Below are 14,310 nucleotides of genomic sequence, written 5' to 3'. Positions count from 1 at the left end.
CTTAGCCGTTTTGTTAACCTAATGCTAAACTCGGGCTACTCTAATTGCTAACAGTGGCTCGCGCGCGCCCGTCCGCCCTGATTTGTGCTCCGCGTGCCAGTTTAAAGGGGGTGGGGTCGATCAAAAAGCACGTGGGGTGTCACGGCCAGGGTGGGGAGTTTGGCGCGAGCACAATAAACATCTGACGACACAGTTGTTTTGGGTGTGAAATGTTTAATTACGGTTTGTTTTTCATATGTAATGTGTTGATTTTGCATGACCATAACGGGGCGGATTTTGAGGGTGGCTGCAGGAGGTCGACACTATAAAATAATGTAAACAGATCATATTTAAATATTCTGACGTCATACGGGTTGTCTTTTGTCTTTTGCCAAAATCCATCTATAAACACCTCTATCTTGGTAGATTTCACTATATATATACAGAATACTTTTTCATCTTATTTAAGACTCCACTCAAAAAGGTTGTTTAGTATATTTTTCCTCCTGAAAACAAACTTCATCCTTTAAAAGCCCTGGAAACTTTTGATTTGCGACGGTTTTCCTACCAAGAAGCCCCAAAACTGTTTGTCCTTACAGTCGGAGAACCAAAACAGTTTAAAGGAAAAAAGAAAATTCTGGGCTTTTGTACTCGCCTAGAGACCATTAACTTTCCTGCTTTAATCAAACTTTTGGCGTCGGCTGGCAAACCTGAGCGGAGCTTTTCCACCCTGATCGATGGCGTTGGAGATTAATTGAGCGAATATCCTCTCTGTCTTTTGCATTAGTCATTCAAAGAAACATTGAGTATCCAGTCATGGAGGAGCTAATTTTTGCTCTCTAGCGCGCACGCACGCACGCACACGGGCCTTTTCACAGACACTTAGCGAAACACAAAGAGAGATTCCTGAATGAAAACTCCCGAGATGATTTTCCCGCCTGTCACTGCCACTAAAATGTGTTTACGTTTTACTGTATGTGTGCGTGTGCGTGTGTTCGTGCGGAGACCACATGCGAAGGGTTTCCACGGGCAACGTCCTCGGGTTCTTGCAGGGGAAGGGATCCCCTGGGCGGTGATAGCTTTTCCAGCACTGACATCACAAACACACACTCTCTGTGGCTCAAACACAATTTACAGCAGTGAGATGGAGGACACACACACACGCACACTCACACACACATATAAACACAGAGCTATTTCTCACTCTTACAATGAGGATGAATTATTGTAACTAACTGTCAATAGATGTGGTGCTGCACCATAATCACACAACAAATAGACAAATAGTACATGACATAATTTTATACCAGTTTAAACCATCATTGTTACATTTGTCTGTAGCTAATGTTAGCACGGCTGGAGGGGGAGCGGGCTGCAGCAGAAGATCACTGAAAATCGGAAATTTCTGTAAATTCATCTTTTTCCGAGGCCTTCAAGATGCCCAGTGACGGACCTGAAGCCACAAAATGCTGCTGCATGACATGAAAATGTTGATTAAACACTTTTTCTGTTCAGATATTTCTCTTATGATACAATTATCAGCCTTAAAGTGACCAACATTTAATGTGGTTTGATCATATATCGGTTATAAAGAACTTTAGCATCTGCATTTGAAGAAAACTTCATCTTCTTCCTGAGATTTTTCAGGTAATCTAATTTCTTTTTTGGGCAGAGCCAAAACCCATAGAGAAAGAATTAAAGGTGAACGTTCAGATCTTTGAGACGCTGTTAGAGATGTGTAAGCCGGGCTCTGCTGAAGGGATCAGGAGAAGCTGTGAGGGGTGTGCAGCGTGTCAAATTGTGAACACCGTCTCCATTTAAAGCTTAAAGAGTGAGGACGGGAACACAAAGGCATGAAGACAACAATAGCAACAGGCTAATGTGGACTTTATAGTCTTTTGACATGGTTTAAAGAGACAGAAGCTGCATTCAGGACACACCTTCAGCCAACCAGTGCAGGAGTGTGCAGGAGTCTGAGAGCCACTGTGTTATGTAAATGACCCCGCTTGTAGGTATATTTACAGCTTAAATGTGCCTCATTGAGTCGACTTAAACGCACATTTTCACCCTAAAGATAAACATGTTCCAGAGTCAAGCGGGGAAATGATTGATTCAGGCAGAGTGCTGAGCTGATGGAACATTTTATCACGGTTTAAAGAAGGAATATACAAACACTTTCACGTTTAACAGCAGGAACAAATGTTGCTTTAGTGAAGGAAGGAGGGTTTTTGTATTTTTACCACCGCAGGGCATGAAAACACTGAGATAAAACCCAGATTCCATAGTCTTTTTGTCTCTCTCCTTAAAATAAGCATTTTAAGAGCAGAAGAAAGACAATTGTTCTTTCTTCTTCTGATTAACTTTTTTAAACAATCATTTTAAAGTTGATTAGTTCTTTATTTTATTTACATTATTACAACAATGAGTTGAACCAGGAGCAATCTCAGTAAAATTCGTTAAAAAAAAGTATAGACACTTATATCCTTTAATATATATTCGATTTGATTTAATTGTAGCTATGCTTATGTTTTACTGCAGAGTACTAAAGCCAAAGGTGGACGGAGGCAAATGTTCAAGTTCGAATTTACTTTATTATAGGAGCAAAGTTAAAAATAAAAAAAGGAAAACTTTCTTTAGGCTTTAAGTCACCATCAGAAGCGTCATGCTGCCTTCTAGTGTTTACAAATGGAACTGCCGTATTTATTTATTTACTACCTCCAAATATAAACTCGACGGAATATCATGACTTTTCTAAAAATTTAAGTGCATTTATTACAGAATGTTAAAAACTCTGATAGTTTCTAATTTAAAATTAAATACACACATTTGTACCTGAGAAACTTTACAAATATACACAAGAAGCAAAGAATACACTCTATATTACAAAATAATCTGGCCTTGGTGTTATAACCAGTTGGACCAGACATGCTGGAGAGATATTTAAAATTAATAGTGATCCAATGTGGACCAGATTCATCCAACCATTTAGCTTGAAAACATAAAAAAACCCACCCAAAACAGCAGATCTAGACCCACACATTCTGCTTAACTGATGTTAAGATGTGAATATGCAGTTTGCTAGTTTTCAGAGGCTGAATTAATTCACGTGTTGTCCCACAAGAGCATTTATGGGGGGGGGGGGTGGATAAATTACACCCAAATAACAAAAAAGTTAAGGGATGTGTAAAAGGAAATGAGTTCTCTTGTTCCCTAAAGGGCAAGTTCGAAAGCAGTAGGCCAGAAGAAACAAATTAAATTTAAAGAAACATGTGACCTTTTTAAAGGGGAACACACACCCTGCAGAGATCTTAAAGAGCGAACAGACGCAGCTCAGAGGGCGAACACCAGAGTCGGGTAACCAGCACAGAGCAGGAAGCCGTTGTCAGGCCCCGATCTTTAACTTTGGTTAACATTTGTGTGTGTGTGTGAGTGTGAGTGTGAGAGAGAGAAGAGAAAATCTGTGTTTGACAGCATTAAGTAGACACATTAAGACTTGAAGGGTATTAAAACTAACAACCGGAGCGCTGAACCCAAACATCACTGCTGGTGAGTCATTAACCCCTCATGGTGTGTGTGTGTGTGTGGTGTGTGTGTGTGTGTGTGTGTGTGTGTGAGAGAGACTGTAGGCAGGAGCGCCGTTAAAGCTAAGAGTGACAGAGGGAAGGGCATTTCTCTACAAGAGCTTAAAATGACAGCTCCACACACACACACACACACACACACACACACACAGACACACACAGACACACACACACACACACACAGTGTTACCTCATGAATCACAGGCTAAGTAAACCGACATTAAGACTACAATGTACAGCAGAACGACATCAAAGCGAGTCGTCATGGCGTCTCCTTCTTGCCCCCCCAGCCGAACAGTTTGGACATCGGAGACTTTTTCTTTGGTTTCTCTTTCTTTATGTCTGAAAGAGACAAACAGAAACCAGAAAGGTGATCAACACACACCCAAACACAGACAAACACACCCTATTTTGTACGTCTATAAACACCTGCAAGCAAACTAGGCTACGCTAATGCAGCTAGCTGTTCTGTGCTAAAGAATTTTATGCCATAAAATATGAATTAGAGTGGGAGGAACTGGTGAAACTTTGGCGTTAACTTTATGAATATATTAAAATGAAACGGCTAGTTGTAGCCCACAGTCACTGTTCGTTCAGCATAGCATAATGACCTTTCACTGAAGTTCAATAAATCTCCTGGATTTCAGCTTCGCTTTCCTGGTCATGAATTGCAAATGAAGGCGCTTTAACTGGATTCCACCACAGGGTCAAATTAACCAGCTACATTATCCATTTGTCTAATAGGAATGCGGTCGACAACAAGAGGGGGAGCATTTTGTTTGATGCTTTTTCCATTAGGAGTCATTAGATCAAATGAGATGAAAACATTGGCCTTAAAACAACACACACACACACACACACACACATACACACACACACACACACATACACACACGTACTTCCACAAACCACAGCGAAAATTCTATCTAGTTCAATTAGAGCCGCCGATGATGGAAAATCCTCAATTGGATCATTTATAACGGCAGCAGCGACGTGGGGTTGTGGTAACTAATGAACACTGCGGTGGGAGGGGTCACGTGACCCCGTGGAGGCGGCGGAGATACTCACTGAAATCCTTCATCATCCTGTTGAGCTGCTCATCCTCCTCTTCCTCCCTGAGAAAAGGACACAATAACGTACATCAACAGACATGAACCATCTGTGGAGGCTTGGTTTTGGTCCGCTCTGACCAGACAGCTAATGGAGGGTAGCATCAGGGCCAGTGGCGCAATGGATAACGCGTCTGACTACGGATCAGAAGATTCTAGGTTCGACTCCTGGCTGGCTCGGAAACTTTTGGACCAAAAAAATGTCCCTCTATACTGCCAGTTCTGAGAGTGAAGTATCAAACCGAGATGTTCAGGAATATCTGGACCTTTCAGCGTACAAACCTGAGCCTGTCATCGTCCAGACCTTCCACTATGGCGTTTCTGTCATTCACTATCTCCATCAGCTTCTTCATCAGCTCTTTTTCCCTCTCGTTGTGCCAGGAGCTTTTCAGGTGCTCTGATCAAACACAAACACATGTTTCATTCACCACATTTCAGCCGTTTTTGCTGCCCAGTGCCTCCAGCACCCACCTGGCGTTTCCATCAGTCTCCGGAGCTCCTGCTCTACGCTCGGCTGCTGTTCCTCCAGCTCCTGCGTTTTCCCACTGTGTGTGAACACAACACAAACACAGTGGATCAATAACCCCCATCTGGCCGACGTCATAATGGTAACCTCGACTGCTTTGCTTGCTGATCACAATGATCAACGATGCCTGGAGAAGATCTTTGCTTAATGTTGCAGTTCGCATTTTCACCACTAGACGTCACTGGATTTTCCACATCAAGGTAAGGTTGTAACCTTTCTGGCTACTATTTTAGCTGGCAGGTGGCAGACAGGACAGGAAGTTGAAAATTAAAATAAAGATCAATCAAAGCATAAATTGTTCACTTGATTTAGTGCATCCATGTGCATGAAATAAAATCAATTTGAAAGAATTTGTCAAACGGCCTGTCAGTGGCGGTGGAACCTGTGGCGCTGAGCAGCTTCCCGACGGACGCTGCTGGCTGCCGACACCAGCAGCTAAGTCGCCCCGTTCCAGGACATCCTGCAGTGTGATGGAGGTGGGAGGACACTGGGAATTCAAACTGTCAACCTTCTGGCCACAAGTCTGTTTCTGTAATCGCTTAATAGGGCCCTCCCCTTCCCTCTGTGTGTGTGTGTGTGTGTGTGTGTGTGTGTGTGTGTGTGTGAGAGAGACTGTAGGCAGGAGCGCCGTTAAAGCTAAGAGTGACAGAGGGAAGGGCATTTCTCTACAAGAGCTTAAAATGACAGCTCCACACACACACACACACACACACACACACACACACACAGACACACACACACACACACACACACACACACAGTGTTACCTCATGAATCACAGGCTAAGTAAACCGACATTAAGACTACAATGTACAGCAGAACGACATCAAAGCGAGTCGTCATGGCGTCTCCTTCTTGCCCCCCCAGCCGAACAGTTTGGACATCGGAGACTTTTTCTTTGGTTTCTCTTTCTTTATGTCTGAAAGAGACAAACAGAAACCAGAAAGGTGATCAACACACACCCAAACACAGACAAACACACCCTATTTTGTACGTCTATAAACACCTGCAAGCAAACTAGGCTACGCTAATGCAGCTAGCTGTTCTGTGCTAAAGAATTTTATGCCATAAAATATGAATTAGAGTGGGAGGAACTGGTGAAACTTTGGCGTTAACTTTATGAATATATTAAAATGAAACGGCTAGTTGTAGCCCACAGTCACTGTTCGTTCAGCATAGCATAATGACCTTTCACTGAAGTTCAATAAATCTCCTGGATTTCAGCTTCGCTTTCCTGGTCATGAATTGCAAATGAAGGCGCTTTAACTGGATTCCACCACAGGGTCAAATTAACCAGCTACATTATCCATTTGTCTAATAGGAATGCGGTCGACAACAAGAGGGGGAGCATTTTGTTTGATGCTTTTTCCATTAGGAGTCATTAGATCAAATGAGATGAAAACATTGGCCTTAAAACAACACACACACACACACACACACACATACACACACATACACACATACACACACGTACTTCCACAAACCACAGCGAAAATTCTATCTAGTTCAATTAGAGCCGCCGATGATGGAAAATCCTCAATTGGATCATTTATAACGGCAGCAGCGACGTGGGGTTGTGGTAACTAATGAACACTGCGGTGGGAGGGGTCACGTGACCCCGTGGAGGCGGCGGAGATACTCACTGAAATCCTTCATCATCCTGTTGAGCTGCTCATCCTCCTCTTCCTCCCTGAGAAAAGGACACAATAACGTACATCAACAGACATGAACCATCTGTGGAGGCTTGGTTTTGGTCCGCTCTGACCAGACAGCTAATGGAGGGTAGCATCAGGGCCAGTGGCGCAATGGATAACGCGTCTGACTACGGATCAGAAGATTCTAGGTTCGACTCCTGGCTGGCTCGGAAACTTTTGGACCAAAAAAATGTCCCTCTATACTGCCAGTTCTGAGAGTGAAGTATCAAACCGAGATGTTCAGGAATATCTGGACCTTTCAGCGTACAAACCTGAGCCTGTCATCGTCCAGACCTTCCACTATGGCGTTTCTGTCATTCACTATCTCCATCAGCTTCGTCATCAGCTCTTTTTCCCTCTCGTTGTGCCAGGAGCTTTTCAGGTGCTCTGATCAAACACAAACACATGTTTCATTCACCACATTTCAGCCGTTTTTGCTGCCCAGTGCCTCCAGCACCCACCTGGCGTTTCCATCAGTCTCCGGAGCTCCTGCTCTACGCTCGGCTGCTGTTCCTCCAGCTCCTGCGTTTTCCCACTGTGTGTGAACACAACACAAACACAGTGGATCAATAACCCCCATCTGGCCGACGTCATAATGGTAACCTCGACTGCTTTGCTTGCTGATCACAATGATCAACGATGCCTGGAGAAGATCTTTGCTTAATGTTGCAGTTCGCATTTTCACCACTAGACGTCACTGGATTTTCCACATCAAGGTAAGGTTGTAACCTTTCTGGCTACTATTTTAGCTGGCAGGTGGCAGACAGGACAGGAAGTTGAAAATTAAAATAAAGATCAATCAAAGCATAAATTGTTCACTTGATTTAGTGCATCCATGTGCATGAAATAAAATCAATTTGAAAGAATTTGTCAAACGGCCTGTCAATGGCGGTGGAACCTGTGGCGCTGAGCAGCTTCCCGACGGACGCTGCTGGCTGCCGACACCAGCAGCTAAGTCGCCCCGTTCCAGGACATCCTGCAGTGTGATGGAGGTGGGAGGACACTGGGAATTCAAACTGTCAACCTTCTGGCCACAAGTCTGTTTCTGTAATCGCTTAATAGGGCCCTCCCCTTCCCTCTGTGTGTGTGTGTGTGTGCGTGTGTGTGTGTGTACTCACATGTAGACCAGCTCAGACTCCCGACGCATGGCCACCTGCTTGTTCCTGATCAAGTTGAACCACTCGACCATGAGCTCATCCATGAAAGAGTCGTCTTCTCCGTCTGACGAACACACACACACAGCTCATCCTACACACAGTCTTCCACACACATCTCTAAGCAGACCCAGACAGCGTTCCTCTCACCTTCTTCACATCTGCGGAGCCTCATCTCCAGCTGGACGCCCTCCTTCTCCAATTTGGTCAGATTATCGTCGATCTCCTGCAGCTCTTTTAAAATGTCCTCTTTGGGAATGTAGTCGGGCTTCTTCTACACAGGAAACACACACTGGTACAGTTACAATCATCACTAAGGCAGATCCAGCCTTCATTTATAGTCAACCCTAGAGATGGGGGAGTTTTCTGCACCTTGGAGACCTTTGCCTCGGCGTCTGGCCTGGTTAGGTCCTGCTGGCCATTCAGAGAACCTGAGACCATAAAAGCATCATTAGATCCTTTAAAAACCTACAGTTTGAAACGAAACCCCAGGAGGTGTTAAGGTAAGTTAATAATTAATATCCAGCAATGTTTTCCTGCCAAAGCTGGATAATTCCCCGTGCACTTGGGGAAACTTTGGCAGTCTTTCATTACGTTCCACCATTTTCTGTAACAAAAACCCCCAACAGGTCACCGAAAGTTCACATATTCATCACCCTCCTCCAAATTCTTTTGTTTCCGTCAGGCTGAGACAATTTTATTTTATGTGCACACTCCTATGACCCTCTTATCGATAAAACAAGATAACCACATTGCTGAGCTTCCTGTGAAAAGTTCCTGTCACGTCGAGCCTCTCGAGTCCAACCACAAAGGATGACAGTGCATATTGCTCAGTTAGCGCCTATCGGTGGTATGCTACCATTCACAATGCATTATGGGAGTCCACTGACCAGGCAGACAAGCCTAGACAAGGGCAACATCACTAAATAGCACAATCAGGAAAAGTGATTGTTTCAGTCATAAGGTATCACAGAAACACACGAGGATGTTTCAAGGATGATCAAGGTGCAAAAAGAACATTCTCCGGTTTCCTGTTAGCATGCAGCAACTGTATGTTAGCAGTTAGCTTAATCTAATTTTTAGGTGCTACGTTACCCTTTGGCGCCGGTGGAGTGATGGAAATGCTCGGTGACGGCTCTTGAGGTTGCGCAGGCCCTGAAGTCTGTGACTTTCCGGGTCCATTAGCCGAGAGTTTCGGCGAAGGCGGCGAAGGACCAAGTGCCCTGAAGATACGTACGTTAGAACACAGCAAAGAGGATAAATGTGTGAAATGTTGGGCATTAAACCCCTTATTTTAAAAGAAAATAACAACGCAATCAGGCCCCCTCATGTCCGACAGGGGTAAAGCAATAAGCCACGCCTCCTCCTCACAGAAATCCTCATTGCCGGAGCATTTTTCCATCACAATTGCACAACCAGAGGTGGTAGTATTTTACTGGCCAGGCAACAAAACAATGCAACGTGAATCATTTATCCTTGAATCCGTCTCGCTACGGTTTTGATCCATCCGAGCGGGAGGAAAGGCCATCTGAGGAAAGCCGCCCCAAGTGCTGAGCATATGTTGCACCACGGAGGACTCTGCTCAGCGTTGACACCATTTGGGGCTCGCACGCATGTGGCGGAAGAAGGGGCCCAAAGCCCCGACAGCAAGTGCTGGCGGAGACATGTGGAAGAGCAGCGGGTACAGGCGTCCTACAGGAGGGACGTGGATCAAAGGATGGATGGAGGGATCGGACATCAGGGAGACAAAGGCACTGTCAGGCTCAACGCTCGGTGGCGATGTCACGTGCGGGCCCGCGTGCAGACACTCCCTGCTGCTAGGGCCGGGCCGGAAAACACGGGGGGAATGGCAGAAGTCAATAACATGGACTTACTTGGTTTGTTTGGAGATGGGTTTGAGCTTTGACCTCCAGTCTGCAGGGGACTCGTGTTCTGCTGCCGAGAGACAATTAAAGACAAACAAAAAAAAACATTTGATGAATCGGCAACCATTTAAGTGGGAAAAATGGATTATGTTCCCATTTAGAAATGACGAGTTTTGACTTAAATGGGCTGGTCTGGGCAGAATCACTCAGAATCTATTGACTATTGACTGACTGGATCAACAAGAGCTGGTTTCCTGAAGTGAACCCAGTTAATGGTGCCTCCAGGAGCTTTGTTTTCACAGACGGTTGAGACCTCAATAATGTCATAGATTTTTAGTAGGAGTGACTCATCTCACCAGTGTTAAACCTCTCTGATAAACACACACAGACAAGTTGTAGTACAACAGAACTGAAGGAGGGGTGGAACCTGAGGTGTTGGGTAATATGCTGCTGGGATTTGTGGGTCCTGGGTCTGGAGTTCTGCTCCGGGGTCTACGTGGGACCGGGACTGGTCTAGACTCCTCTGGGGTCTGGAGATCAGCGAGGAGTGAGGGGTCCACTTTCAGTTTTACTCTCCCTCTGACGGCCTCCTTCTCCCTCTTCGGTGTCTCCACTTGAGAAGGTCTGATGGATTAAAGATGGTAAAAGGTGATTAAAAAGGTTTTCTGAAACTGAAAAAGAACACCAACCTTTTTTTTAGATTTTAGTCTTTTTAGAAAGTTTACTCGGGAGAGGGCGCACGGTGAAGATGACTCACTTGTCCGTTTTCTTGAGCGCCACATTTGTCCGCGGTGGTTTGTTGTTGTTGTTCTCCTCGGCCAGTTTTCTGGAGATGAATGCCGCTGCTTTCGCCTTGCTGCTCTCAGACCCATTCCCAGACCCTGAGCCAACCCCAGACGCTTTGCTTTTGTCCTCAGCTGAGTTCAAGCTCAAGTCCTTTTTACCGATATTCACGGTGATGGTTACAGCCTCCCCGGCCGTAACGTGCTGGACTGCTCCCGTCCCACTGCCTGCTTTCTTGGTGTCAGTGTTGGTGGCCTTTTTCTCATTATTAACGGAGTCGTCTGACTGGAAGAACTGGATCTTGGACTGCAGCGTCTTTGCCACTGTGGTTGAGGTGCGGGGAGCAGGGGTGGGCCTGGTGGCGGCGGCGGCAGCAGAGGCGGTCGTGGTGAACGTCGGCCCAGAGGGCGCCTGTGAGGTCACGGGTTTGGAGGTTAAAGCTGTCCGACTGTCTTTAGCGGCGGAGGAGAGAGCGGAAACAGGGCGGGAAGGAGGTGGAGATGGAGTAGAGAGTGTGCTGGAGAAACTGGGAGGAGTGCTGGCTTTGTCTTTCTGCCATGTTGGCCCCAGTCTAGAGGAGATGTCAATGCTGGTCTTGCTGGGGTCTCTTGGAGGAGTGGGTTTGGAAACAGAGGTGTTTGTGGGTAAATCTCTGAGAGGAGGGCAGTTGGTGATGGGCGCCAGCGACCTGAGCAAACACAACGCATTTTAGGTCACTCTGAATTCTGCTCAAGTGTATTTAATTATTCCGAGAAGTCTCTAACTTTGCACAGCTCCTGTGGTAGAGCTTCCCGTCCACCAGGTGTCGCTCCACTAAGTGAACACGCTTGTTGCAGGAGATGCACTTGTTGCTCAGCGTTCCCGTCTGATTGGATTTCTCAACCACGACGTCCTAGAAGGGAGAAATTTCACTCTCACCCAGAAGTAATGGCGGATAAATGAGTGAGGGTCACCAGAAGGTCACCTGCTTGGCGTTTCTGGGGTATTTCGGTGAAGGTGGAGGTCTTGAGGTGTTGGAGGAGGGGGGAGGGCTGTTCTCTCGGGTGGGTTGGTATGAGGGAAACACCTTCGACACCATCGGCTGGTTCTTTTTCCCCGACGGCTCCTCTGCGGGGCCTTCAGCTGGACGTTTAATACCGCCCATGCCGCCAACTGCAGACACACGGAGACGATGTGGATGTGGCGCAACTGCCAGGCGAAGGCAGGGCGGCTGCGATACTCACTGGGGGAACGTCCGTGGAAGTAGTTGTAATACTGGGAGACGTACGTCAGGATGCTGAGGCGGTCGGGGATCTGAAGAGCCACCATGTCTTCTGCATCCAGCAGGGCAGGAATTCCCAGCTCCTCCTCCGCAACCCCGAAGGCCTGGGAATAAGGAAAACACACATCCGACTGAGAGGATGAAAACGAAAGGGTTTCATCATATCAAATCATACAGCCTGGCTTTACTGTAGGCATCCAAACCCTGAGGGAATATGACCCACATGACCGGAGCAACAGATAAGCGTCTCACTGAAATTTAGGAATTTCCAAATGGGATTTTATCAGTTCAGTGGAAGCAAAAGGAAAACAGAAAACATGCAGAGGCAGGCCGACAGAGCAGCCGCCAAGCCGCCAATTAAAGTGGAGCGAGAGTGTCCCGACAGGCACGGGGAGAAAACAGAATAAAACTTCGGAATACTGCAGCAAAAGCTGCTGGAAGTTTATCAAACAAACACCTGGAAAGGACCACGAGTCAACATGGAAAAGATGCCTCACCAGTTTGTTGTTCTCATACACATTTTCCTTCTTCAGGGAGTCAAAGTTGCTGCAACAGAGGAGAGAAACGGTCATCACAGGAGACGGAACATGCTCGCCATCTTTGCACATCTGCGCACGAGGGATGAAAACCATGTTTTGGTGGTCACGGCGCCAACAGCTGACAGGCTTTTTATGTTTATGTTCAATAAAATCAGGTTTTCAACCATGACTGTTTCAGGCTTGAAACAAACCAAAGCACTGGTCAGGCTGTGGGTAAAAACTGGAATGGAACAGATGGAGCATCTTGATATGGGTCTCTGCGGGACTCCGACTCACGGCTCTGGAATATTTGTCAAAGTGAAACCTAAAAAGGACAACGACAGAGCTAGCGACACCATCCGGAGCCAACAGTGTCAAGAGCAGAATATTAATCACTGTTGGACGATGGAATTCCCCTGTTAACAAATTTCTGGGGGAAATCTGGAAGCCATAAGTGAATTCCAAACTCTTAACAAAGCTTCATCAGTTCCCAGGAAAAATGAAGCACAGATTCCACTTTGGTTCCTGTAGCAACCGTGTGATATTTTCACCTCATTATTAGATGACATGAGTGCAGCAGCTGTCATTCAAACCAAAGCTGGAGCATTAATGATTAACATCAACAACAGTAACTAAGTCTCATAAAGACAAACAAACAGATCACATGACTAATGTCTCCATGTCATTTAATTAAACAAGATTAATTCTCCTCTGCAGTCACGTTCCTGAGAAGGTGTGTGGTCACAGGTCGCTTTCAGCAGGGATAGACTGGGTATACTGGGACAGAGAGGGTATATTAACTGGTTACAGTAGGAGGGGGATAAAGGAACTGGTTATAGGTCAAATTTAACAGTCACATCACCAGTAAACCCAAACACGATAAATTTAGTTACATAGAACTTTCACCAGGTTGTGTTTTCTTGTATCCGACCACACTTAAAAGTTTTATCATGTGAATAAAGTTACGAAAATACACAGAACACGAACTCCGGAATCCGCTCCTGTTTTTTATTCTGACCGGACTAAAAGTCGGAGTTTGTCTCTTTTCATCACGAACCCGTAAAAAGGAGCTCCGCTCGTCCCAAACTGGACTAAAGAGGCTGGATCCTCTCAGCACCCAGTGGCTCTGGAACCCAGCGCCCCCGCCGCGCCGTGGCTCCTGTTCCAGTAAATACTCACATGAGATCGGGTCTGTGTTTGTGAATGAGGGCGCAGAAAGCCAGGCCGTCCCTAAAGGACGTGGTCATGTTGGTGATGGACACATCCCGGTAGCCCTGGACCTGGACCCGGCACCACTGCTGCAGCGCCTTCACGGCAGACATCCCGGTGCTCCAGAGCCCGAACTGAACCGAGTGTGGGCTGAGTGGAGGTTCCCGGAGCTTCCGCCTCCCTCCTCACAAACACACACACACACACACACACACACACACTGCTGGAAGTTGACACAGCAGCGAAGATCCCTGAGTGTGTGTGTGAGGAGCCCGGACACGCTGCGTGTGTGTGTTCACCTTTTCTCGAGTGGGAAAAGTGACGCGACACCTGCAGAAGGTCGTTTTTGACGCGTCATGGGTGGAGTCCGACAGGCACGGGGGCGTGCGTGTCAGCGTGGAAAAGGCGTAAATTGTTGCAAACTAGATTCCCCAAATTACACAGTAACACTTATGCAAAAATAGGAAATCCGCATGTATCAGTGAAGTCACCTTCAAAATAAAAGGTAAAGAAAAAGGTTTTTTAATGATTTAACTTTTTAATGAGCTTGATGATTTGAAGAGAGGGATTTATTCTAACAAAGACGGATAAAATTAAACCAGTTGCTCCAGTTTGCTGAATCCTTACGTAA

At 46.1% G+C, this 14,310-nt stretch overlaps 1 protein-coding gene and 2 non-coding genes across 4 annotated transcripts; 2 read left to right on the top strand and 1 right to left on the bottom strand.

The window, feature by feature from the left end:
• Positions 1 to 2,101: 2,101 nt before the first annotated feature.
• Positions 2,102 to 14,120, bottom strand: micall2b (mical-like 2b). Of its 2 annotated transcripts, none has more exons than XM_057034776.1 (20): positions 13,650 to 14,120; positions 12,450 to 12,498; positions 11,915 to 12,056; positions 11,656 to 11,843; positions 11,456 to 11,583; positions 10,666 to 11,379; positions 10,336 to 10,532; positions 9,918 to 9,975; positions 9,139 to 9,266; positions 8,416 to 8,474; positions 8,194 to 8,317; positions 8,008 to 8,110; positions 7,351 to 7,424; positions 7,162 to 7,276; positions 6,839 to 6,885; positions 5,578 to 6,114; positions 5,141 to 5,214; positions 4,952 to 5,066; positions 4,629 to 4,675; positions 2,102 to 3,902 (listed from the first exon to the last, which is right to left on the bottom strand). In XM_057034776.1, the coding sequence occupies exons 1-16, from the start codon at positions 13,790 to 13,792 to the stop codon at positions 6,035 to 6,037; spliced, it is 2,349 nt and encodes a 782-aa protein (XP_056890756.1). In that variant the 5' UTR covers positions 13,793 to 14,120; the 3' UTR covers positions 2,102 to 3,902; positions 4,629 to 4,675; positions 4,952 to 5,066; positions 5,141 to 5,214; positions 5,578 to 6,034. The 2 variants fall into 2 exon arrangements, with proteins under 2 accessions (XP_056890756.1, XP_056890755.1); XM_057034775.1 differs by having other exon boundaries at positions 9,918 to 9,978; positions 13,650 to 14,118.
• trnar-acg (transfer RNA arginine (anticodon ACG)) lies at positions 4,777 to 4,849 on the top strand. Its single transcript has one exon. It is a non-coding gene; the product is annotated as a tRNA-Arg (tRNA).
• Positions 6,987 to 7,059, top strand: trnar-acg (transfer RNA arginine (anticodon ACG)). Its single transcript has one exon. It is a non-coding gene; the product is annotated as a tRNA-Arg (tRNA).
• Positions 14,121 to 14,310: the final 190 nt, after the last annotated feature.

Source organism: Takifugu flavidus, chromosome 6, assembly GCF_003711565.1.
Source record: "Takifugu flavidus isolate HTHZ2018 chromosome 6, ASM371156v2, whole genome shotgun sequence".
Taxonomy (NCBI): Eukaryota; Metazoa; Chordata; class Actinopteri; order Tetraodontiformes; family Tetraodontidae; genus Takifugu; species Takifugu flavidus.
This window is presented reverse-complemented; position numbering and strand designations above follow the sequence as displayed.

What these genes read in the sequence shown, in the direction of transcription:
- micall2b (XM_057034775.1), bottom strand. Translation starts at nt 13,792, where the DNA reads ATGTCTGCCGTGAAGGCGCTGCAGCAGTGGTGCCGGGTCCAGGTCCAG. An exon ending in GAGTCTGAGCTGGTCTACAT is followed by an intron (nt 7,425 to 8,007) that starts GTGAGTACACAC and finishes GTTCACACACAG; the next exon opens with TGGGAAAACGCAGGAGCTGG. An exon ending in CAGGATGATGAAGGATTTCA is followed by an intron (nt 6,115 to 6,838) that starts GTGAGTATCTCC and finishes TGTCTCTTTCAG; the next exon opens with ACATAAAGAAAGAGAAACCA.